This window comes from Delphinus delphis, chromosome 15 (genome assembly GCF_949987515.2).
Source record: "Delphinus delphis chromosome 15, mDelDel1.2, whole genome shotgun sequence".
NCBI classification, from domain to species: Eukaryota; Metazoa; Chordata; class Mammalia; order Artiodactyla; family Delphinidae; genus Delphinus; species Delphinus delphis.
The window spans coordinates 42,730,840-42,754,854 of NC_082697.1; the positions used below are offsets into that span (position 1 = coordinate 42,730,840).

At 43.1% G+C, this 24,015-nt stretch overlaps 1 protein-coding gene across 2 annotated transcripts in view; it reads right to left on the minus strand.

The window, feature by feature from the left end:
• KIF16B (kinesin family member 16B) overlaps positions 1-24,015 on the minus strand; it is a 280,899-nt gene that overhangs the window by 227,761 nt on the left and 29,123 nt on the right. For both annotated transcript variants that reach the window (XM_060031261.1, XM_060031259.1), the window contains exons 2-10: positions 21,078-21,147; positions 18,908-19,021; positions 12,226-12,342; positions 10,399-10,496; positions 9,575-9,684; positions 6,606-6,748; positions 4,922-5,090; positions 4,603-4,734; positions 3,291-3,466 (exon numbers count right to left, since the gene is read on the minus strand). In XM_060031261.1, coding sequence (XP_059887244.1) covers positions 3,291-3,466; positions 4,603-4,734; positions 4,922-5,090; positions 6,606-6,748; positions 9,575-9,684; positions 10,399-10,496; positions 12,226-12,342; positions 18,908-19,021; positions 21,078-21,147 — 1,129 coding nt within the window. The remainder of the gene's footprint in view (positions 1-3,290; positions 3,467-4,602; positions 4,735-4,921; positions 5,091-6,605; positions 6,749-9,574; positions 9,685-10,398; positions 10,497-12,225; positions 12,343-18,907; positions 19,022-21,077; positions 21,148-24,015) is intronic.

Below are 24,015 nucleotides of genomic sequence, written 5' to 3' on the forward strand. Positions count from 1 at the left end.
CATCTGCAATAGGATATTGTGGGAATAGAGCAATGTCACTAGAAAAATTTACACTTAAGGACACCTGCTGGACTTTCCTGGTGGCACAGTGGTTAAGAATCCACCTGCCAATGCAGGGAACACGAGTTCGAGCACTGGTCCGGGAAGATCCCACATGCCGCGGTGCAACTAAGCCCATGCTCCACAACTACTGAGCCTGCGTTCTAGAGCCCACACGCCTAGAAACCCGTGCTCTGCAATAAGAGAAGCCACCGCAATAAGAAGCCCACGCACCGTAACAAAGAGTAGCCCCCACTCACCACAACTAGAGAAAGCCCATGCGCAGCAACAAAGACCTAATGCAGCCAATAAATAAATAAATAAATAAATAAGAAACTTGTGAATGTTACCTTTATTAAAAAAAAGGAACACTTGCTTATTTTATTGAGCATCACAAATTTAATTAATTTTGGATAAGCCTGTATTGTCTCACAACAATTTTTAGCTTCAGAGTGTGATAAATTATTTTAAATTGGACTCTTGTTTTTATTATAATGTATTAAATTTATCAAAGAATTTTATCTTCAGTTTATCCTAAAACAGACAACTATCTTTTCCATCCTCACCCCCAAAACTACAGTAACAAAAATAATCCTATAATGACTGTGGTGGTCTTTGGCTATGAAAGAAACAAGACAACAAAAGATCACAAAGTATAAGGCAACTGGCATATACAACACCTCTGAAGACGTTCCTCAGACAGAATGTGTAAAAGTTTTAATAAAGTTTTTCTGTCCATGTGATAAAGCTCCTTTCGAGGATTTCCTCAGTTTAATTTTAAAAGGCTGATCTTTCTTTGCTCATAACTTATTAACATATTAAGTACAAGAAATTAAACCAAGAATTTTCCAAGTACTTCCCTTCACATGTAGTAGTTTAGACGATCCTTACATATTTACTGCAGATAAATGTTGTTAAAACATTGAAAAAAGATCCCAATAATAAGGGGTATAAATAAAAATGACTATTGTGGCTCGTGTCATAAGTGATTCAAGCCTGACAACATCACATGCAGCGGGACTCTGTGCTGACGGTTTCTTTTCACACACGGGAAAGCTCCACATCAAAAAGTACAATGTATGTGGAGATATTTTTAGGTGCAGAGCAAGTCCTGGCCCACTGCAGTCCACCAGCTTATGGGACAGCACTGTTGGGTGTGTTCCAGGACTCAGGAAACTCCGCAAGGTTCTCGGCCTGTCGATATTCTCACAGGTCAAACCACTCACGGGATGTCAAGGACTTTGAGGGCCATATTTTCCTGAAGGGAAAGCTGCTCTGGAGAGAGCAGTGTGCATTTAAAGAAAAGTTTTGGGTTTTTTTAATGATACACTTCAGACATCCATTCACAGGTTAGGAAAATGGGAAGAACTGTATCTTTATTTCTAACTCCAATTTAACCTAGATTTTCTTTTTTCTTTTTTTTTTTTTTTTTTTGCCACACCATGCAACTTATGGGATCTTAATTCCGCAACCAGGACTGAACCAGGGCCACAATAGTGAAAGCACCGAATCCTGACCACTGGACCGCCAGGGAACTCCCTAACTCAAACGTTTTAAAAAATGCTCCTTGGAATCTAGAAAAACGGTACAAATGAACTTATTTGCAAAACAGAAACAGAGACAGAGATGTAGAGAACAAATGTGTGGATACCAAATGGGGGAGGATGGGATGAATTGGGAGATTGGGACTGACACATATACACTACTATGTATAAAACAGATAACTAACGAGAACCTGCTGTACAGCACAGGGAACTCTCAATGCTCTGTGGTGACCTAAATGGGAAGGAAATCTAAACAAGAGGGGATACATGTATACATATAACTGATTCACTTTGCTGCACAGCAGACACTAACACAACACTGTAAAGCAACTATACTCCAATAAAAATTAAAATTAAGGGACTTTCTTGGTGGTGCAGTGGTTAAGAATCCGCCTGCCGATGCAGGGGACAGGGTTCAAGCCCTGGTCCGGGAAGATCCCACAGGCCGCGGAGCAACTAAGCCCATGTGCCACAACTACTGAGCCTGCACTCTAGAGCCTGCGAGCCACAACTACTGAGCCCACGTGCCGCAACTACTGAAGCCCGTGTGCCTAGAGCCCATGCTCCACAAGACAAGCCACCGCGATGAGAAGCCCACGCACCGCAACGAACAGTAGCTCCCGCTCGCCGCAACTAGAGAAAGCCCATGCGCAGCAACGAAGACCCAACGCAGCTGAAAATAAATAAATTTGTTTGTTTTTTTAATTAAAATTAAAAAAAAAAAGAATAGGGCTTCCCTGGTGGCGCAGTGGTTGAGAGTCCGCCTGCCGATGCGGGGGACACGGGTTCGTGCCCCGGTCTGGGAAGATCCCACATGCTGCGGAGTGGCTAGGCCCGTGAGCCATGGCCGCTGGGCCTGCGTGTCCAGAGCCTGTGCTCCGCAACGGGAGAGGCCACAACAGTGAGAGGCCCCCGTACCGCCAAAAAAAAGAAAAAGAAAAAGAAAAAGAATAAAGTTTGAACAGGGAAAAAATAAATAAATAAATAGAATTAAAAAATAAATAAATGAAAAGTGCTCCTTGATTCTCTCTCACTACAGTATCCAAACCTAACAGCACGGACCACACTATGAGCACAGAATGCAGCTCGGTAAGTGCACCATGCAGATTATAAGGAAGTTTTCTGTAAAAAACACAAAAGGACAAGGCTCCTTCACGAAAACCCCAAGAGATCCTGAAGTGAGGCAGTTTCAACAATCAAAGAAAGACCCAGGGAAATCGCCTGAGCCAGGCCACAGGGATGTCACATGTGTCCCTGCATCACCATAACCACTTCTATAACGGGCGATACAAAACAGAGATTCAGGAAGGTGCTCAAACGAGTTTTTCATTCTGTTAAAATACACTTTCAAGTCATAAAATGCTTGGGTAGAATCTTAAACATTACTCAAGCCCCTCGATTTCCTTCCACTAATGGAGATTATGCTGCTAATCCTATTGCATGCTAAATTTCCATCCGTAATTGATAACTATTAGATAGTTAATCATTTTGGGTTTAGTGGATTAAATCTTACGCACGGAGCACATAATGAATGCAAAGGCCAACGGGAGCGTGCTGTAAAGGAAAGGCCGGCAAACTCATTCAAAGCTTTACTTAGCACTTATTTACTCAAATCAATACAACCACGGAGATAAGTGCCTCGTTAAGATCTAGAAATTGGTGCCATTACTCAAAGAAAATTACCCATAAGTCTCAGAAAAAGCCAACCTGATTCCCTTGAGCAAGCAGCATTTTCAGCCTGGCTATTTCAGCTCGCAGCTCACGGATAAGCTTGACGTTGGCGTCCTCATTAATTGTAGGCTTGTTGATGATGTTTTTGGCTCTATTTGCATAGCGAAGGGTACTTAGGGTTTCTCCGTAATTGACATCAGCAGGTGAAATGGCTGTGAACAATGAATTCAAAAAGTAATTTATCCGGCGCTCCGTTTCATTTAACACAAAGTTGGTTTGTAATTTAAAAGTCAGATTAACCCCGGGTCATTGGATAGACTAAATATTCATTGCCACAGTCATGAATATTAAAAATTATCTAGGACTCATAGGAAAAGTGCTCACTATACCAACTTAAATGCCATTTCGCTCTTTTTAAGTTTAGAATCGGCCATCTAACCAAATCTCCTCTGCAGCTTAGGGAGTTTTCTCCGTTGAAAATATAAGAAGAGGATTTCAAAACTATGTACGCTTCCAATGTAAAGTAGAAATTTAAATCCTAGAAGTTCTGGCAAAACCTACCACCTGTAAAACTCCAGAGCATTGTGATTTTTGAAAAGAGTCAGTAGATCAGCTAATTCTTTTCTGCCTAAAGCTCTGGTTAATCAATCACACCCCAATGCCAACAAACTTCAGGGCTTAAGTGACTACACAACCACGTCTGGGGTGCATACCCCCAGGTAGAGCCCTTGCCTCCACAGGGACTCCATGGCATGGGTGTAGGGAGACACGGGGACATGGAAAGGACATGGGGGCGTGGTTAGGAGGAAAAGCATTTCTGAGTTCTCCTCAACAGTTACCTCCCCTTTGCACATTTTTTTCATCTTTTCTGCTTCTTCCTGTTAATTAGTGAAAAGATAGACATATATCACTGTTATTATTTGCTAGATTTACTGGGCTTTTTCCTCTCGATTCTTAATTTTAAATTCCATATTTTCTGCTTTGAAATAGAAAAAAAAAAAGTGGGGTTATTTTTACTCTATGTCCCTACAATGATTTTCTCCCACAAGTTAGCAGCGTTAGATGTTTCTGTCCTGTTCTTTCAGCAAAGCTAAGAATCATTCCCCATGGACGTCGGCTTGCATAACCAAGAACATGGCAAGTTAATGTAACCAGAAAGAGGGAAAAAGAGTCAATAATACAATACTGTAGACTGGATCACAGAAGGTGCTTTTCTTTAGAACAGAAAAACTTTTTTTTTTTTTAATACAAAGGTGCTATTTCCTAATGAGACACTTTAAACTTCAGTAGTTACAGTTAATTCACACGAAACACTGTACGCTGAAGAAAAAGAATTTAAAATTCTTACTGGCAATCATGATAGTTTTAGAGTTTCCTCCAAGGCTATCTTTTAACAACCAAGTCAAAACAGAATCCCTGTAAGGCACAAAAACTTGCTTCTTCTTTACAAGAGGGTTTGCTGCATCCTGAGATAAATCAGCTGTAGGAGAAAAACAAAAGGGGGGGGGAAGTTAAAGGCAATCATTAAAGATTTTTTTCTCTAATTCGGCTTCAAAAAACCTTGAGGCTATTACTCCGGTTTGTGACACAAACATTAAACCCAAGTGCTCTGCGCTACTATGACACCACCAAGAACGAGAAGAGGCAGCAGACAAGTATGAACCCACCTAAGGCAGAAATGACATTTCCCAGAGTCACGAGGGATTTGTTGATGTTCCCCCCTTCCTTCAGCCGGACCCCGGTGGCACCAGTGGCATCTGCCCGCTCACTTCCGGCAAGATCGACTAAGTGGATCTTACTCACGGTTTCACATGGCATTTCAGAATCAAATTTTGCCTGTGGTGAAATATAAAAGCAAAGTGGAAGAGGTATAAAGAGCCCCAATGTTTATATGTTTATATAACATTTTTTATATGTTTTATGTGTTTATAACACAAATTCTAATTATTTTCCGCTCCTCACTGTGATCTCTCAGGGTAGATTTTTTTTTTTAATTTTGTTGTTTCATTGGCCTTCTTCCTGGTGACAAAAATTAAATTGAATACAATAGAAGCCTACCATATGTGATTCCTAAACTTTCTGAAGAACTGCGGATTCCATTACCCAAATCACTGTCATTCTCAAAAGGGCTGAGTCTGACCACGGCAGATGAGGAAACTAGGCCCTGAGGGGCATTCCACAAAGAAAAATATAAGTACACAAATAATTAGTTTTGTTCTCATCCAAAATCTGCAACATTACAAGCACAATGGCTTTCCAAAATATGATAAATACAATTATCTGAAAGATCACTCAACCGTTATTCGATGTTAAAATTCGATTTGTTTCACAATTATAAAATAGTGAAAATCTTAACTTCTGTATTCCTTGATTCTGAATTCTACCGAAATTTTACTTTCCCAAAGACTTTTAACCTATGTTTTACAGTCTGAACCAAAACGCCAAAAAGAAATTACCATATTGTGATCGAAAAGCAAGCCTCTTAGAAACTAGGGACGGCCACATCTAATGCACATTAACCAGAAAACAGGAGAAAAAAACCCAGTAAACTACAGTAAATCAAAAGAAAAGGTCTAAAGAAAGGTAAATTTGTAGAGAATTTATCAGGAGCTGTTCCGACTGACCCTAGAGAATTTTTTCATCTTCTTTGCTCTCTGAGCCTCCTCATTAATGAAAGGTTAAGTTTTTCTATCTGATGTGTGCAATGGTTAATACAGGCCAGGTCCTCTCCAAACTCCTAACATGTGCGAGGCACTGAGAGGACCCCACACCTTTACGTTCATCCGTCCCCCGGTCTCGGTGTTAACGCATTTGCCCTGAGTCATTTACGCACGTTCAAAATGCGCTCCACCTCCAGACCATAATGAATTCCTACATTAACACTTAAAGACGTCCCTTGTCCTTTAATATCACTCTAATAATCACAAGCAGTGCTGCGGGTGAGTTCCACAGAGCCATAATGGACCGCGATGAGTTACCTTGGCCTCCAGCTGCTCTGACTGGCAACCCTGTTATCTCCCACAGAGCTGGCAACGATGAAAACTTTGACTTAATTAAGCACAAAGCAAGTTTTTTAATGTCTAGAACACGGCAGAAGCCTGCTAAATATTTCTTACGGGTATACATCAGGTTGCATTTCAAACGTAACCGCGGAGAAATCAGCACACAGCACACGTTCAAGTCTAATGAACAAGAAAATGGCAGTCGGCCACCTCTGCTTCTCCTGGCTCACCACAGGTCGGTCCTCAGCTGGTGCCAATCAGCAGGGAAAGCCCTCAGGGACAGAGCCAGCCCCCCCCCCCAACACACACACACACACACACACACACACACACACACAGCTGCCCTCACCTGCGTGAAGTTGATGGTGAAGATGGCGTGAGACCTGCTGCTGACATCATTCATCCCGGTGGCAGCGGTGGTCCGATTGATGTTTCCTGCATCCATAAGCTCTTCGACATCACCGTAATTCTGTACTAAATGTTTGGATAAATCTGAAAAAAAAAGGCGGGGGGGGGGGGGGGTAAAAAAATCTCCCCAGTATCTAGTAAATGGAAGAAGAAATGTACCTCCATGAAATAGTACACGACTGTACAAATCTGTGGTGGTTTATAACGCAGACTCAGGAGCTGGGCTGTCTGGGGTCAAGTCCAGGCTCTGCAGCTGACTAGTGGACTTTCACGGTTGTGAACAAGTCACTTAAGCTCACTAAGCGTCGTTCACCAATCCTGATAACGCATACCTATCGCATATGGTATTTAGGACACCTGTGAGATATCTTCATCAACCTCATTAGCACTAATCATAGCCAGGGAAATAGAAACACTATCTCCATGCAAAACACACATTCTTTTAAATCCCTTTTAAAGAAACTTTCCATTCATCTGTTGGGAAACATTCATATGGTTCTAAAATCAAGGGCTACAAAAAGTAGACTGTGTAAAGGGTCTTCCCCCTCCCCCATCCAATAACCCACCCCCAACTTCCCCTTCTGTCAGGCAACCCAACATTATTAGCTTCTCCAGACCCTTCCAGAAATAACCTATATGTATACAGGCAATTACATATCTATTAAGCCATCTTATTTTCCCCTTTTATACATAGTAGCATATCATACACATTGTTTCGCATCCTGCTTTTTTCTGTGTAATAATACATTGAAGAATATTCTGTATCAGTTAAAGTAATCCTTCATTCATTCTTTTTTTTTTTCTTTTTTTGCGGTACACGGGCCTCTCACTGTTGTGGCCTCTCCCGTTGCAGAGCACAGGCTCAGCAGTCATGGCTCACGGGCCCAGCCACTCCGCGGCATGTGGGATCTTCCTGGACCAGGGCACGAACCCGTGTCCCCTGCATTGGCAGGCGGACTCTCAACCACTGCACCACCAGGGAAGCCCCATTCATTCATTTTTATGGCTGCACAGCATTCGATTCTATGCATGTACCAACAGTCTCCTATTGAGACTATAGAGGTTGTTGAGACTTTGCTTCCAATACAAGTAACGCTGCTACAAATAATCTTGTATTTCGGTTTTTACGAATATGTGTGAATATTTCTGCAAAATAAATTCTTAAGAGGTGGAATTGCTAGATGAAAGCACATTTGAAATTTTGATGGATATCACAAAACTGTCCTCCATAGAAGGCACTTTACACCCAGCAGTAACAGGTATAAGACTGTCTCTCAACACTGTCTTACCAGGTTCCTTACATCTGCCGGGACAGTTAACAGATGCTAGCTTGAAGAATTTTTATTTTGCTTTTCTCTGATTATGAGGCTGAGCCTTCTTTCCTCCATTTAAAAATCATCAGTATTTCCATTTCTGTGGACAATCTAGTCACATCCTTTGTTCATTTTTCTCCTTGGTTTTGGAGCTGCCTTTATTAAGTTATAGGAGCTCTTTATATATTAGACTTAACAAGTCCTTTGTCTGAAACTTGAATTGAAAATATTCCCTCCACATTGTAAACTGTCTTTTTACTTTGCTTCTGGTGTTTCTGCCAAGTGTAAAGTTGGTTTTCTGTTTTGTTTTGTTTCACCATTTCAAATTTAACACTTTTATTTCATGGCTTCTGGATTTTAAGTAAAACATTTTTAAAGGCTTCCCTTCTCCAAATTTCTAGGAAAAAAAGTAATCCAGGGTTTCTTGCAGTCATTATGTCACTTTTTACTTTTAAATATTTGATCCATTTGCCATTTACCCTAGTATAAAAACTGAGCTCCAGTACCAAGTTACTTTTTTTTTCTTCCTAGACAGCTTAATAACCCATATTCCCCCAATGTTTGAATAGCAGATTTATTAGAAACTAAATCCCCATTAAGTATCTACACCAGATTCTGGATGTTTCACCCTGCTTGATTATTCTGTCTCCTCGCAAACCCAGCTTTGTAATATGTTTTAACATCTGATAAGACAGTTAAAGGGAAAACATGAAGGCACAGTTAGGCTAAAAACTATTAACAATAATAGTTATCCCACGCTCCACAGAACAAATACACAGTTACACATTTCACTTTGGGCATTAGAAAGCAAAAGTTCAATTGAAAATTTACTAAAATGCAGATGAGGACCTGTTGGTGCACCCGGTATAACCAGGTAAAAAAGACAACGGAAACAGGAACATCTTTAAATCGATGACCAGTTCTCAGCCTTGCCTCCAGCGAGACACACAGGAACGACAATAGCCACAGGAAAGCCGGTGTGTGTGCGAGTCTTATAGGCCAGCCTTAACTCAGCAGCCGTATACAGAGGAATTGTGTAGAGCTGACCGTTCTATTCCAAAGACAGCCTTCAAGCCAGCCTATTTTTTAAATAATTCGCAAGGGCCAGCCCTTCACCCGTCATTCCCTGAGACATTCCTCACAAAGGACCGTGACACAACTAGTGTAGCACAATACAAAGGCCGAGAACACAGCACAGGAACCTGCAAACAAGCTTCCCAGAGGCGAGAGGTCTCAGAGTCGCCCTATAATCATGTTACCATTAAGGTCAGTAAAAACACACTGCTAAAATGCAAGGCCATTTAAAGAGACAGGCTGTAGGGTTGCTTATCTTGCCTGGGAACTTGGAAAAAACAAGTTCCTGGAGTTCTTAAAGCCAGAGGAAATCTATTGGCAAGCCCCACAAAATCACCAAATGCCCAGTGAAGTATAAACGCATTAAATGAACATCGTGCAGTGACAGCACGTGCAATTTTTACTATAATGATTCCAAAAATAAATTTTTAAAATCTCGCCATTATCCTACATTTTTTTTCTCTGAAACTATTATTTTTACAAAAATTCCCAAGAATAGGGCTGTGAAAACATTCACTCTTACCCTCAACATAAGGTCCTTCTTTTGGATGCTCACGGACTCTTAAATTGAAGGTTTTGGATGACTTCCGTCTAAGTAGATCTCTCACACGTTCATTATAAATTTCTAAGTAGCTAAAAATTTCAAATAGAGTTGAATTCAGTAAGATGATTTCAGACATTAATAACAACAACAATAACAGCAGCAACGTACATTTATGGGTGGTAACCATGTATCAGGTACAGCACTTTACGTGGATTATTTCATTTAATCCCTACAATAGCCCAGAGGTAGGTACTACTATTATCTCCATTTTAGGCAATAGAGGCTCAGGGTGATTTAAACAACCTATCCAAGGCCTCACAGCCTCTGCGGGGTCAGGCAGCCAGGAGAACCCTTGATTGCCACGTCTGCCCCCAAACCACTGACGAAACTGCCTCCCCACACAGGTTTAAGTTCAAGGAGGAAAAAACACCTCAACCACCCAGATCTATTTAAATAATAGATTTATAGTGATCCTACCAACATAAAGAATAACACAAATCCTATTCAAATAAAAGAATAAGGCAAGTGGGTATACACTGAAAAGTCGAAAGCTCACTCCATTTGAGATGAGCATCCTTCGTTAGTTTCCAACCAAGGCGGGTTGCCTCTACCAGCCTCCCAAACCCCAATCCAAATGGTACCCAAGGAAGTCACTGAACACGTATGTGCTTTAAGCTTGCCTTCCAACCGGCACAGCACAGGAGGGGGAGAGGCAGACTCTCCCCTAAGGAATCCAAAGGTTTTATCCACTCCTTGTGCCTTAAATCAAGCTCACACTCAGTTACTCAGGCCATGGGCCCTACCTGACTTCAGTTCGAAAAGATGCCTCATCCCATCTGGTGGTTTCATTTATCCGACTGAAGAGCCCTTCGCAGATCCGGGGTATTAAGCCAGAATCGCCCTGCAGTGGGAAGGAGGGACGCCTCAGCTGTCACTTGAAATAAAAGCAACCGACGATTGCATCTGCAATTGGCTGGGGTGGACTCAGACTCCAGGGGCCTGCAGGCCCGGCCCAGGGCCCAGGGCGCAGCACTCATCCCCTGCAGGGCTGCTTCCTACTCTCTGAAATGAGAGGATTGAGTTTTCGAATTTCTACCTGCTGGGACCATGATAATATACAGTTATCAGCTGTTCATCAGCTAAATCATGGCTTGCAAACATAAGACGACTTATTCTCTAGCTTTCAAATAGTCACGTTTCGGTCGGCACTGACACGCTGACGAGCTTCAGAATGGTACCAAAGACGAGGTAAAAATGTTCTCGTTAGAAAGCCAGACTTTAGGGCTTCAGTGTTTTCTTCTGAAATCCCTCACTACTTTCACCCAATCTCCCATCCCCAAAATAAATATATATATATCATCACAGGTTTAGGAGAATTTTTTTCCTTGATACCATTAAATCAGTATCAATTCTTATAACGAAAAATTGGGCCTTTCACCACATTTTTTCTTCTTACTTTAAAAAATAAAATAAAAAAGAATACCCAAATGGTACTCAACTGTAAGGTCAGAGAAAAACAGCTGTAACTTATGAGTGCTTTGTTGAACTTACATAAACTAGCTAAGAGGGAATCAACATGTAAATTTCATTTTTAGAGAAGGCTTTTTTCTCCAAAGGCACAGTAGGAAAGTAGGAAGAGAGAAGTAATGGTAAAAGGAAATGTGAAACTCTTGAAATGGTCTGTTCTTCTCTTATTCTTCCCTACTTCTCAGCATTGAGGATTCACTGTCCAGCATTTATTTTCTTCTCCTGGAAAGAAAATGCCTGGATTTAAGAAGCCAGGACACATGCACTCAAAGGCTTACATCTGGAAAGACCTGTCCTCCTTTAATGCATTACTTCTTCCACTAACCATCGAGCCTGTAGCATTCAAGGCACCACCGAGCCTGTCAGCAGGAAACCCAGCCATCCTCCGCTAGTCCCCCCACATCTAGAACAGGCTGGCGCCTCTCAGACTCAGTGAACAGTTTTCAAAACCACAACATGAGAAAAGTAAAACACACAAGCACTATCCAGGTCTGGAGAAAACACAGAATGGGGTAAGTTCCTACAATCACGTCTAGTTCTTCCTCTGCCATATTTTGGGGCAAGTATAACTTTAAGGTTCTTAATTTATACGGCATAACTACTAGACTCTACATACTATATTTATAGCTATGTGGACTCTACATAACCTGTATAATTCTAACATTTTTTATGTACTCACTGGATTTCCGTAGTACCTTTCCACCAAAGAGACTCTTTCTTTTACATTTTTCTTGGGGAAAAATGTTTTGAATAATTTTAAATAGAACAGAGTTCAATAATTTTATTCCAACTGTTGGGTTGGCAGAAAAGAAGAATAAATTACTTGTAGGCCCAGCATACGTTTTTGATAAGATTATAAAGCCTTTAGAAACAGAAAATGAACTGAGACTCCCATCCATTATTCATGCTTATAAACTTAAAACTATTTCTAATTTAAAATCTCTCAAAGGAAATTTCGTCCGACTTATTACTGAGTTTTACCTTATTGCTAAAGAATGATCAGAACATGAAAAGCAAGTTAGTACAGACCACGTAGATAAGAGATACTTTTATCAGTCCAAAGAGAGATAATGAGAAATTTTCTTCCCACACAAACAACGTACAGAATCTCCCATCATGGTGTATGACTTTCCTGATCCGGTCTGCCCGTATGCAAAGACACATGCGTTATAACCTTCAAATGCAGACTTCACGACATCTGTGCCAAGGGTTTTGAAAACCTGAAAGAAGAAAAGAAAAAACAAAAAACCACAAAGGATACAATTACCATGGATTTTAATAAAAACTCCTTCAGTGTTGACAGTGTTCTTGAATCCTACTTTCATAAGGATTACACCATGTAAATAAAGCACTACAGAGCTGTTAACGACAGAATAAGTGTATACCCCCGTTTTTAATCAAAAGGAAACTTTTCTGATTTCCTTCATTTGATTTAATGAAGCAGGAAGCAACGCCATCCTTTTTCCCACTTAAGTTAACAAAAAATTCCTGAAATAGAAAAAGGTAAACAAGGCAAAGTGACGTCATATCTAGGAACAAAGACGATTTTAAAGCGTGACGATTGACCATTTCAGAATTAAATAAACTTATAAAGTGATTCATGCTATCAGACCTTCCAGAAACTAAATATTCAATGTCACAGCAGCCAGAAAGTTACGGCCCAAAAACCATGTCAAATCAATGTCATCATTTTAAGGATACGGCCATTCATCAAAGTCTCCGGAGGCTCTCACAGAGCTGAGTGATGAGTGGGTGCAGGTGAGGCTGGGATGCCAGGCTCTCCCGAGTCAGAATCCAGCGCATTTTCCTATTTGGACATTTGCCCAGGATGGAGAGGGCAGGAAGACGAGCTGTGTAGGGCCTGGGTTGGCACTTATGGTGGCCTGAGTTCACGTCCACCGCACCACACAACTGCACTAGGATGCTTTGGGGAATGGAAGGGGGGTGAAGGACAAATACTTGACCCACACAATCGATGTAAAAGAAGCAAATCAAGATGCCTGGTCATCCTCCTTACACCCAGCTGGGGTGGGGACCAGCCAAAGCTTTCTAACCCACTCCTGCCTTCACACTGGACCCCGCCCCCTCCCTGCAGGGGAGACCAGGACACAAAGGGCACACAGAACACCTCCCTGCTTCAAAAACAAGGCACATCAGCAGCTGAAGAGACACCGGAGAGGGAATACGATCAGGTTCTCAGTCAGAGCCAGGAAAAGGTGTGGGGTCCCCCGCAAAGGCCAGGGTGGGAGCCTCACCAGCTCCTTGGGAGGGTTCAGTATCCATGAGTGATGCCGGGTGAGCCCAGCTCAAGACACACCATCGTCTCCCCATAGGGATCTGGGCCCTCCAGCCAGATACCACCCCGGGACGGGGCTGACAACCACTGGCCATCGTGCTCTGCCCTCCCCACACAGACATCCTTGCTACCAACACAGCTTGTCAGCCAGGGACGCTCCAGGCCCCGTCTTCCTGCCATCTTGTTTAGACTTCGTCTCCTCAGTGGCGTCAAAGACGTACAGACTATCCTTCCAACCCAGCCGCTTCCACAGAGGACCCTCTCATTACTCTCCTTCATTCTGAGTTAAGTTTCATCCGTTTCAGCTTTACGAGCTGATATTTTCTGATCCTTTTCCCACATTCAGATGACTAACTCAACCTTCAACTAGAGCAGCTCACACCGTGTCTGTGATCAGCCCTCGGGGCGAGTAGTGTCCTAGATCCACTGTCCAGGGGGAGAGGTTAGGTCACTGGGCACACAGAGGGCGCGGCAGAGTGGGATCTGCATCCGGCCTCCCTGAAGCCAAAGCCTGCGCTTCTGCAGGAGTAGACGCCGAGTCCTCTTCCCACGCTCTCGACATCAATCTGGAAGCCCCAACCCTACGTGGAAGGGCCTCCCCCGACAGACCACACACGCGCGCGCGCGCGCGCACACACACACACACACACACACACACACACACACACACACACACACACACACACACACACACACACACACACACCCTCTGTGAAGAAGCAGAACCAGGAATCCCAGGGGGACTCTGGGCTCCAGACTAACCATCTGAGGTTCATGTTCACCACTATATATGGAGTAGGAGGAAAACTAAATATTTCTTTAATGCTTTCTGATTAGACAAAAACCAAAAGGCAGATGTCACTTTCAACCACTTCACAGAGTGCCACTGGAGAGAAAGAAGAGCCTTCCAAAAGCTTCTGGAAGAATAAAGGAAGGCTCTTCTCTCATACTTTTGTCTGAGGCTAAAATAGTCATGGAAAATATCATATTTAAACCAAACCCCAAAGTTTTCAAAATGGAACTCTTCCCCAGGGTTAAAATCCACACCTGCTACTTTACTCCTCATTTAGTCTCTAGAAAGCTAACTCAGCTGGAGTTCCTCCAGCCTCAGGGGGCCCCGGAGGGGGCGGGGGGCCTGGCACTGGTGGACGTGACCGCACGACAGGCCTAGAAAATGCAGGTCCGGAGGCGCTGAGACCCAGGCCTGGCTTGGTCCCAGCTTCAAGTCGGTTGGGGACCCAGAGACGCAGCAGGACGGTGCCCACACCTACGGGGTTCCCAGCAGGGAAAACCGGCTACCCCACTGCAGCTCCCACCAAGGACTGATTTACCATCGTCTACCAAACCAAGGTGGGGAAGGAAGGGGCTGCTCGACTGGCTGACGTCCTGCCCTCCTGGCCAGGGTCCCCGAGAGCCACTTCGCTGCTTGTCTGAGAGGCTACAGCGCTGACTTACAGAGCAAAGGGAGGCATCGCAGGGCCTCGCTTGAGGGGAAGTGCCCACAAGAGGGCGCTGTGAAAACAAAAGACTCTCCATCCAGCTGTCAACTGGGAAATTTTAGGTTTCAAGTTTCTCCGGAGTCGAATCAAGGAACAGGCAGTGCGAGATCAAAGCCTCCCTTTGTAGTCTGGAGAACAATTAAGAAAATTAGACCTTACTTAATGGTCTTTAATTGACACGAGTATGGACTTAAATGGCTCACTGATTTTTTTTCTAAATCTAACATTAATTTGGAAGGAAGAAATAGTAACGGTCATCTTATTTGGAATTTGTTTAACATTATGGGAAACTTGACTTGTACTATAGTAATGGGCATGATATATTGTCTCAAGATGCCTCTTCATTTAAATGATTTTTAAAAAGAAGAAAAAGACACGGGCCGACATCACACTAAGCCTGCAACTGCCCGTTTACAGCAGGGGTGAGAACTGTCGGTTCAGTTCCTGTGCAGGATCCAGCAGCATGAAAACTTCAGTCGATATAACACCAGCTATTCAAATTAGAGATGAGGAAGATTACCTTCTCTTTAACAGAGTGTCTAAAAAATAGGTGTCTTCCCAAAAATGCCAAACTCACAGAAAAAGAGATCGGATTTGTGGTTACCAGAGGCGGGAGGCTGGGGGAGGGAGACTTGGAAGAAGGAGGTCAAGAGGTACAAACTTACAGTTACAGGAGAAATAAGCGCTAGGAATATAATATACAACAATGATGACTACAGTTCACACTGCTGCATGATACACAGGAAAGTTGTTATGAGAGTAGATCCTAAGAGTTCTCGTCACAAGGAGGAATTTTTTTTCCTTTTCTTTTTATTGTATCTATATGAGAGGATGGTTATTAATTAAACCTATTGCGATAATTGTTTCACGAGATACGTAAAGCGAACCCTCATGCTGTACACCTTAGACTTATACAGAGGTGTATTTCAATTATTTCTCAATAAAACTGGAAAAGAGGGGAAAAAAACCACTAGGAGTGTTCCTGGATCTCTGCTGGTTTTATTAACACGTGGTTCTGCTAGAAAGCAGTGTTTACTAACATATCTCAAAGGCTTTTTCAGTTTTGAACTGAATGTACGATATAAATAACCCGAGACTGTTCCTTGACTTTGGGTTCCAGAGTAAAGGAGCCAAAGCATCTGAAGCGCGGACACCTGCAGTGGAAAGTCTCCTCCGCAGCTGAAAACTCTTTTCCTTCTCAAACTATTTTTAAACTCTGGGCAGCTATTTTTAACTCCCAAAAGAACTAAACGTGGGCTTCCCTGGTGGCGCAGTGGTTGAGAGGCCACCTGCCGACGCAGGGGACGCGGGTTCGTGCCCTGGTCCGGGAGGATCCCACACGCTGCGGAGCGGCTGGGCCCGTGAGCCATGGCCGCTGAGCCTGCGCGTCCAGAGCCTGTGCTCTGCAGCGGGAGAGGCCACAGCGGTGAGAGGTCCGCGTACCACAAAAAAAAAAAAAAAAAAAAGAGCTAAACGTGTTACTGCTTCCCTGACCTTGACTCTCACTGAACCCAGGATATGTGACCTGTTCCATAAATGAACTACCCACCCGTAGACGAGGCCTCTCAGTCAACAAACGCCTGCTGAGCATCTCCAGGGAGCCAGGCCCTGCTGTCCACGCCACCACTCCCGTCCCTGGGCTTTCCCTCGGCACAGCCCCTGTCCCCAAAAGGCCTCAAATCCAGGTTAAACAGGGGGGAAAATGCAGCCGCTCGCTGGGTAACTTAGGAGGGAAACCTTCATGGCCCTCATTCATCCTCTAATGAAGATGTTCTGAGGACCATGTAATGAACCAGCTTTTCCCTTAAACTCCCTCGTACCAGCCACTTCATTTGCATTCCTACCTGAAAGCCAAAATCTGGATTCCACTAGCTGCAACATTCTGTTCCTCACCAGACTCCTAGCTACCAACACTGACTGATCCACGTGCCTCAGGACCAAAGTCATCTTCGCTCACTCGCTCATCCATTTATTCATTCAACAGGGCTGCCCTGTCCACCTGTCACTGAGAACACACCAATCCTTAAACCCTTAAGACCTTCCAGGGGTATCTACACCGCCGTATACATCAGCCCCAGGATCTCAACTCTGCTACTATTCAGTCGATTAGACCTACAGACTTGAGAAGGTTATTTAAGCTGAGTCTCCTTGACAAAGAAAAATGGAGCTAAAGTCGACCTCATTTGGTTCTTGTGAGGATTAAACGAGGCAGCACCCCTGAGCACCAAGCAGCGTTTCTGATTCCCCTGCAAACTCCAGCAGCATTCGTTCACCTTTCCTCTCCCGGCCCCTCTCTCATGCCCAGCACCCCATCTCTCCTCATGGCCCCCATTCCTACTGCTGTTGTCCTTCCTATGTTTCCCCAATACTGAATCAACAACTTGTAGATACTATCACTCCAGCCCTCTCCTTGGAACAACTTCTCCACGTTCACAGCCAATCTGAACTCCCAACACTTACATCGCCTCAGGAAGCCAGCCTCCTCCACAAACCATTCCTAAACCAACTACATTTCTCAAATGCTAAGGATCGTGCAACTCACCTGGGGATCTTGCTGAAAAATGCAGTTTGATTCAGTAGGTCTGGAGTAGTTCCTGAAATTCTGCATTTCTAACACTTTCCCAGGCAACGCTGAGATTCTAATACGTGGACACACCAAGTTACAAGAACCTACACCAGGATACCACTTCAAGATGCCATCGCGTGGGTCACAAGCCTGGGCGGGCAGGACAGGAATTCACGTTCGCTTTAAGACCTGGAGACCTGAAGCCATGCCTCTTAAGGAGCTGTTAACAAGCCAGGGAGAAGCCCCGCCATGCGGGCATGCTCTCCCCCCTACCCCACACCGTGTTTCACCAGAACCCCGCTCTGCTCCAACACCCTGCTTGCCCCACCCAGGGAAATACACTAGTCCTTCTGGTCACATGACACACCATCAAGCGACGGTCCCCTGGGAGGATCTTCAGGTCTGTTCTCATCTGCCCATGTCATGTCTACATTTCAGATCACAAAAGCCTACAGCACAGGTTTCCTGGACAAATTCCAGCTTCATTCTAGGTTCTAGAAAGATTCTGAACAAAACGATCTTGCTTTCTAGAATCTTTCTTTCTAGAACCTACAATGATCCATCCAAGCAGGGGGAATGTGACTTGGGTGTGAAGTGTACCTCCTAAAGCTCTGCATCGCAGCAGGACTCAAGGCCAACTGAGTTATGTGTCAGGCTTAGCAGTACACACAGGCAGACATCAGAGCTCCTGCGGATTCAGTTCAGACCACAGCAATAAAGCGAGGCACACAAATGTTTTGGTTCCCTGTGCAAATAAAAGTTATGTTTATACGATACTGTAGTCTATTAAGTGTGTAGCAGCATTTTGTCTAAAAAATAACATACATACCTTAATTAAAAAATACTTGCTAAAAAATGCTAACCATCATCTGAGCCTTCAACAAGTCGTAATCTTTTTGCAACAGTAACATGATAGATCATTGATCGAACATACTACTAATGAAAGAGTTTAAAATATTGCGAGAATTACCAAAATGTGACACAGAAACACGAAGTGAACAAATGCTGTTGGAAAAATGGCACCAACAGACTCGACACGGGATTGCCTCGACCTTCAATTTGCAAAAAAGCGTTAACATCGAGCACAGTAAAATGAAGTATGCCTGTAAATGTCCCCCCGAAAAATGCTTTACTTGCAAAGCTCCTTTAAAACAGTAATCACTGCCAAGTTTTGAAACAAAAATTATGATCATCACGCTCAGAAGTTTAAAAAAAAAAAAAAATCAACCTTTTGGGGATGGAATTCATCTCAGGCTTAAGATAAATGGTGCTATATAATAAGCAAAAAGCTAAGTTAGCAAAGGCTAATTTTACATAAATCATATTCAGAAAAAAATTAGCAAGATGTTTTAAAGAATTTTAGGGTAGGCATGTTTTTCTCAATATGAAAATAAACCAAAACAGAGATTTTGAAAATACCATACCATTTCTTGTGAAACATAATCTGGACTTTGTGTATCAGCAGAATAAAAAGAAAAGTCATAGGTGAAGGTCTTGGTCCGTTCTCTTCCTGAGTCCCCAGTCCCTCCTTCTGGTATCTAGAAAGAGATGATTATGACAATAATAACAACAATGTAAGAGGAAAATAATAATAATGTGAAGAGCACTGTCAGCAAACAAGTAATCTGTCCAATTCAAGAAAAAAACTTCATAAAAAGCACACAAATGATCACCATTTTCCATTATTTATACCCTGGCTCAAATCCATTTAATTCCTCACCTCCTGAATGAATGAAGGAATGAATGAACAAGCAAGCAAACCTCAACTCCTCCCAGCAATTCAGGCTCCTACGATATGACCCAAGGCTACTTTTCTGGACACTTTATCATGATTACCTTATATGAACCTGACACTCCAGCCAGACGCTATGTTTTTCTGACTTCAATGCTTTTTATTGCTGGAGTCTGCACAACTCCACAGCGTGCTGTTCACAGAGATGACAATGTGAAAGCAGTTGTGTGATCCTGTGGCCCCACTGAAAACTGCAGGTCAGAGGCCTCCTCTTCCACAAAGCTCCCCTTGGGCACTGCATCCAGAAGTAATTCTCCCACCTCTGAGAGACGACTCTCCCAGGACACATTGTATTATGAGTCTATTGCATATGGTTGCGTACATCTTGTCTACCTTGCTATGTACCAAAATTGAAGCAAAAACCATGTTTAAAAATCTTCATATGCCACCAAGGCCTCACACAGCTCCCTGGACATATGCGGAGTAAATGTAATGGGCATCCTATTTTCCAACATAATTCAGATACTATAGTATACATACTATAAAAAAAGAAAATTGTTTAAGGTTCTTATTATTAAAATGTTTAAAAATCCAGGCATCTATTCTGGTTATATCAGACAAGGCAATGTTTTGTAAAACTCAAAAAGCAACAGAGTAATCAAGGAAAACAGATTCCATAACACACAAAGGAAGGAGATTCATCCAAGGCCATGGGTCTCTCCACTCCGTTCCGGTAAATATGATGTTTGAATGACTTTGACCGCAGCACTGTGAGCACACAAAGGTATACGAAGAAGAGCAAAGCAGAGGTAACCAACAGCAGAGAAAGAACAAGTGACCGTGAGAAGATGTGGGAGGTCAAAGGAGGGAAAGCCAGGTGCGGGCCAAGCAGAGCCAGAAGGTAGAACTGCGGGCAGCGGAGAAAGAAAGACATTCCACTGGAGAATGCCTCAGGCCAAGGGGCACCAGAGCCTCAGAGGAGGCCTCTCGAAATGCCCAGAGCACGGCCCATGCGAAGATGGGCACATTCCCCAGCTTCTATCACTGGGGATCAAGTTGCACGACTTTGAAACTGGATTTCAAAGCGTCCAGTCCCTTGAGCCACGAATTAACAGAAATCCAACCAGAGACTGATCTGCACTTGGCCGTGGGGCACCAGGCCTCTGAAACCCAAACCTGTGTGCTAATGACAACTATCGGAGGAGGATGGGGTTGGGTTCATAAGGCACATGATTTCTTTATTATTGATTTTACACACTTATTTTTCCCCTAAGTGAAAAGTATTCAAGGTCCTTAACAAATTCACTAACCAAAGAAAGAAAAACAGGATACTTTAAGTACAAAAAGAACTCACCATCTCAGAAAATTCTGGGATTTTTTTTTCAATTTTCTTTTTTCCAGAAAAAAATTTCAGTTTTTAAAATTTTTCATCCTCTGAGTTTTGAATAATAATACCAGCTTCTCTTGCAAAGTTTACAAAATTATTTTCATTAAAAATGAAAACAAATCTAGGGCCAAAGCTTCTTTAATAATTCACAATGAGCCAACTGCCAGGCTAAGGATCCACCACAGGATACAGGATAGAAATGCCTGGGTCGGGGCTAAACCCATGAGGTCACCTCCCAGAGCTACGGCTCAGGCCCGGCTCTCAGGTCAGCGAAACCAGGGACGGGACAGGAGACAAAGCATCAACCCTTTTGCTTTGTGACCAAGCCCAAGCCAAGTGCAAGCTGACGTGGTGGACTGAACAGAGAAAGGAGGGCTGTGGAAACAGCAGATGCGTTGTATTTACCCACAAGCCATTGGACGCGGAAACAAACACACAACTCACAGAACTGGAGCCAGCCCAGGCCGCTACTTGCCTTTAAGTTTGTGATTGTTGTTTTGCTTTTCTCCATTTGAATAATGAATTTGGCTTCCAAGTCCTTTTCCCTGCAACACAAATAATTCAGCGTTGGTTAGGAGAGAAAAGACTGTTTTTACAATATTTGTTGTATTTACTTTTTACATATGGCAGTTTGTTTTTAAATGGCACGTGAAGCACAATCTCTGATACACCCCCGTCCTGAAACCTTACGAACGTAAACTTGAGGACGCACAAAACAGATGCCACCATCAAAAACTTAAGACTGAAAATACTGTGTTGGCGAACCCTGGAAGAACGTCTACCTGTGAGTCAAAAGGAGTCTATGTGAAATGACAGAAACCAGGGACATTGTGTGACTCGGATAAAAGAGAAGCCCCACCCACCCGGTACAGAAGAAAGTCACCATATCCCTCCATCCAGGATGAGAACTAAGAAGAAACAGGAGTCGTGCTCACAACCAGGTGCTGCTTCTAGAAGCAGCCAGGGCACTGTCCCCTCCCCCCACCTCCTTTCTATACCCATCCAGAAAATGTAATTCCTAGAAGACACCAGAACAGGAAGTTAAGAGAAATCCTAAAAAGTACAGTTCTCTGAAAGAAATGAGACTACACCCACACAATGGAGTGGGATGTCCCTGGCAAAGGAATGAGGAAGGTCTCTATGTACTGCTGTGGACGGAGGCCAGGGTTCGTTAAGTGGGAAATGTGAGGTGGAGAAAAGTATACACGGGATGCTACTTGTATTTAAAGATAAAAAGGATCGTGTATTCATTTTTCGAAAGGTTGCCTATGGAGAAAGAAGATGAAGTGGAAGAGACAGGGAGAGAAGCTAGAGTTCTAGAAAAACACCTTGATCTATATAGATCATCTTTAGAATGATGAAAATAAGTTACACAAAAATAAAACAAAATTATTTTTATTAAATAACCTAAAACACAAAAGTAAGTTGAAGTAAATGAACCTGTGTGCCGCATGGTGAGAAAAGACCTCATGTGCTAATTCCTTAGGCGGGGGAATCTAGCCTAAGGAGAAAAAGAACTACAGAGCAAAGATATTGTGGGTTCAGGAATCATATTTTTGGTGATAAGTGTAGTTATCCTGGGATTTCTGTTTGTGTATTGTGGGATAATACATGAGTAATTATGTTGCTGCCGCTGAGGGACCAAGGATTTTGGTTGAAAGGAGATACAAACATTAGATTTGTTAAAAAGAAACTATAGGGGGCCTTCCCTGGTGGCGCAGTGGTTAAGAGTCTGCCGATGCAGAGGATGCGGGTTCGTGCCCTGGTCCGGGGGTATCCCACGTGCCACGGAGAGGCTGGGCCCGTGAGCCATGGCCGCTGAGCCTGCGCGTCCAGAGCCCGTTCTCCGCAACGGGAGAGGCCACAACAGTGAGAGGCCCGCGTACCACAAAAAAAAAAAAAAAGAAAAGAAAAGAAACTATAGGGCCAAAATGCAGTCACTTATGCTAAGCCCCACCAAGATTTAACACCTTACTTAATGTAGTTTCAGCCTCTCCCAGGAGTAAATCTTGAACCAATCAGTATGGAATTTCCTGGTCTACACTAATATGGTAACTTGCCTGGTAAGACCCCCCCTGCTGTCTCCAAGGGAAGCTGACTTTGCCTGAAATAATCCACTTTTTTAACTTCCTTATCACACCCTCCTTCTGCCCGTAAAAGCCTTCTATTTTGCACAGCTCCTGGCGGCCTTTCAGCTTTCTAGGTGGGATGCTGTCAGATTCATGAATCACTGAATAAAGCCAATTAGATCTTCAAATTCACTCAGCTGAATTTTTCTTTCACAGATTGCTGAGGCTAGGTAAAACCTCTGTAGTCCTGAATCTAAGTGGGAAATGCTAACATGAACTTTATCTGAAATTGAAAAAAAAAAGCACTCCCTAGCTTTGTCCTCTGAAAAGGCCTAGAATCTTATGGCCAAATTACAGTATCTAAATACCATTTTCCACTAAGGTAAGCCAGGGCTCATGGAGAGAGCCTCAACCCAAATATACAGGCGGACCTTGGACACGCCGCAGGTTGGGTCCAGACCACAGCAATAAAGCGAATATCACAACACAATGAGTCACACGAATTCTGTTGTTTCTCAGAGCGTATCAAAGTTATGTTTAAAATGTTCAATAGCATTATGTCTAAAAAAACAAGGTACGTACCTTAATTTTAAAATACTTTATTGCTAAAAACTGCTAACCATCATCTGAGCCTTCAGCAAGCGGTAATCTTTCTGCTGGTGGAGGGTCTTGCCTCAATGTTGACGGCTGCTGACTGCAGTGGCTACGGCAATTTCTTAATATAAGACAACAGTGAAGTTTACCTTGCCAACTGACCCTTCCTTTCCTGAACAATTTCTCTGTAGCATGCAATGCTATTTGATAGCGGCTAAACCACAGACTCAGATTGGAGTCAATCCTCTCAAACCCTGCTTTATGAACCAAGTTTATGTAATATTCTAAGTCCTTTGTTGTCATTTCAACAATCTTCACAGCATCCTCACCAGGAGCAGATTCCATCTCAAGGAACCACTTTCTTTGCTCATCCATAAGAAGCAACTCCTCATCCATTAAAGTTTTTTCATGAGATTGCAGCAATTCAGTCACATCTTCAGGCTCCACTTCTAGCTCCCTTGCTATTTCCACCACATCTGCAGTTACTTCCTTCACTGAAGTCTTGAACCCCTCAAAGTCATCCATGAGGGTTGGAATCAACTTCTTCCAAACACTTGCTAACATTGGTATTTTGACTTCTTCCCATGAATCATGAATGTTCTTAATGGCATCTAGAATGTTGAATCCTTTCCAGCAGGTTTTCAAGTTACGTTGCCCAGATCCAGCAGAGGAATCACTAGCTATAGCAACCATAGCCTTATGAAATATATTTCTTACAGAATAAGACTTGAAAGTCAAAAGTACTCCTTG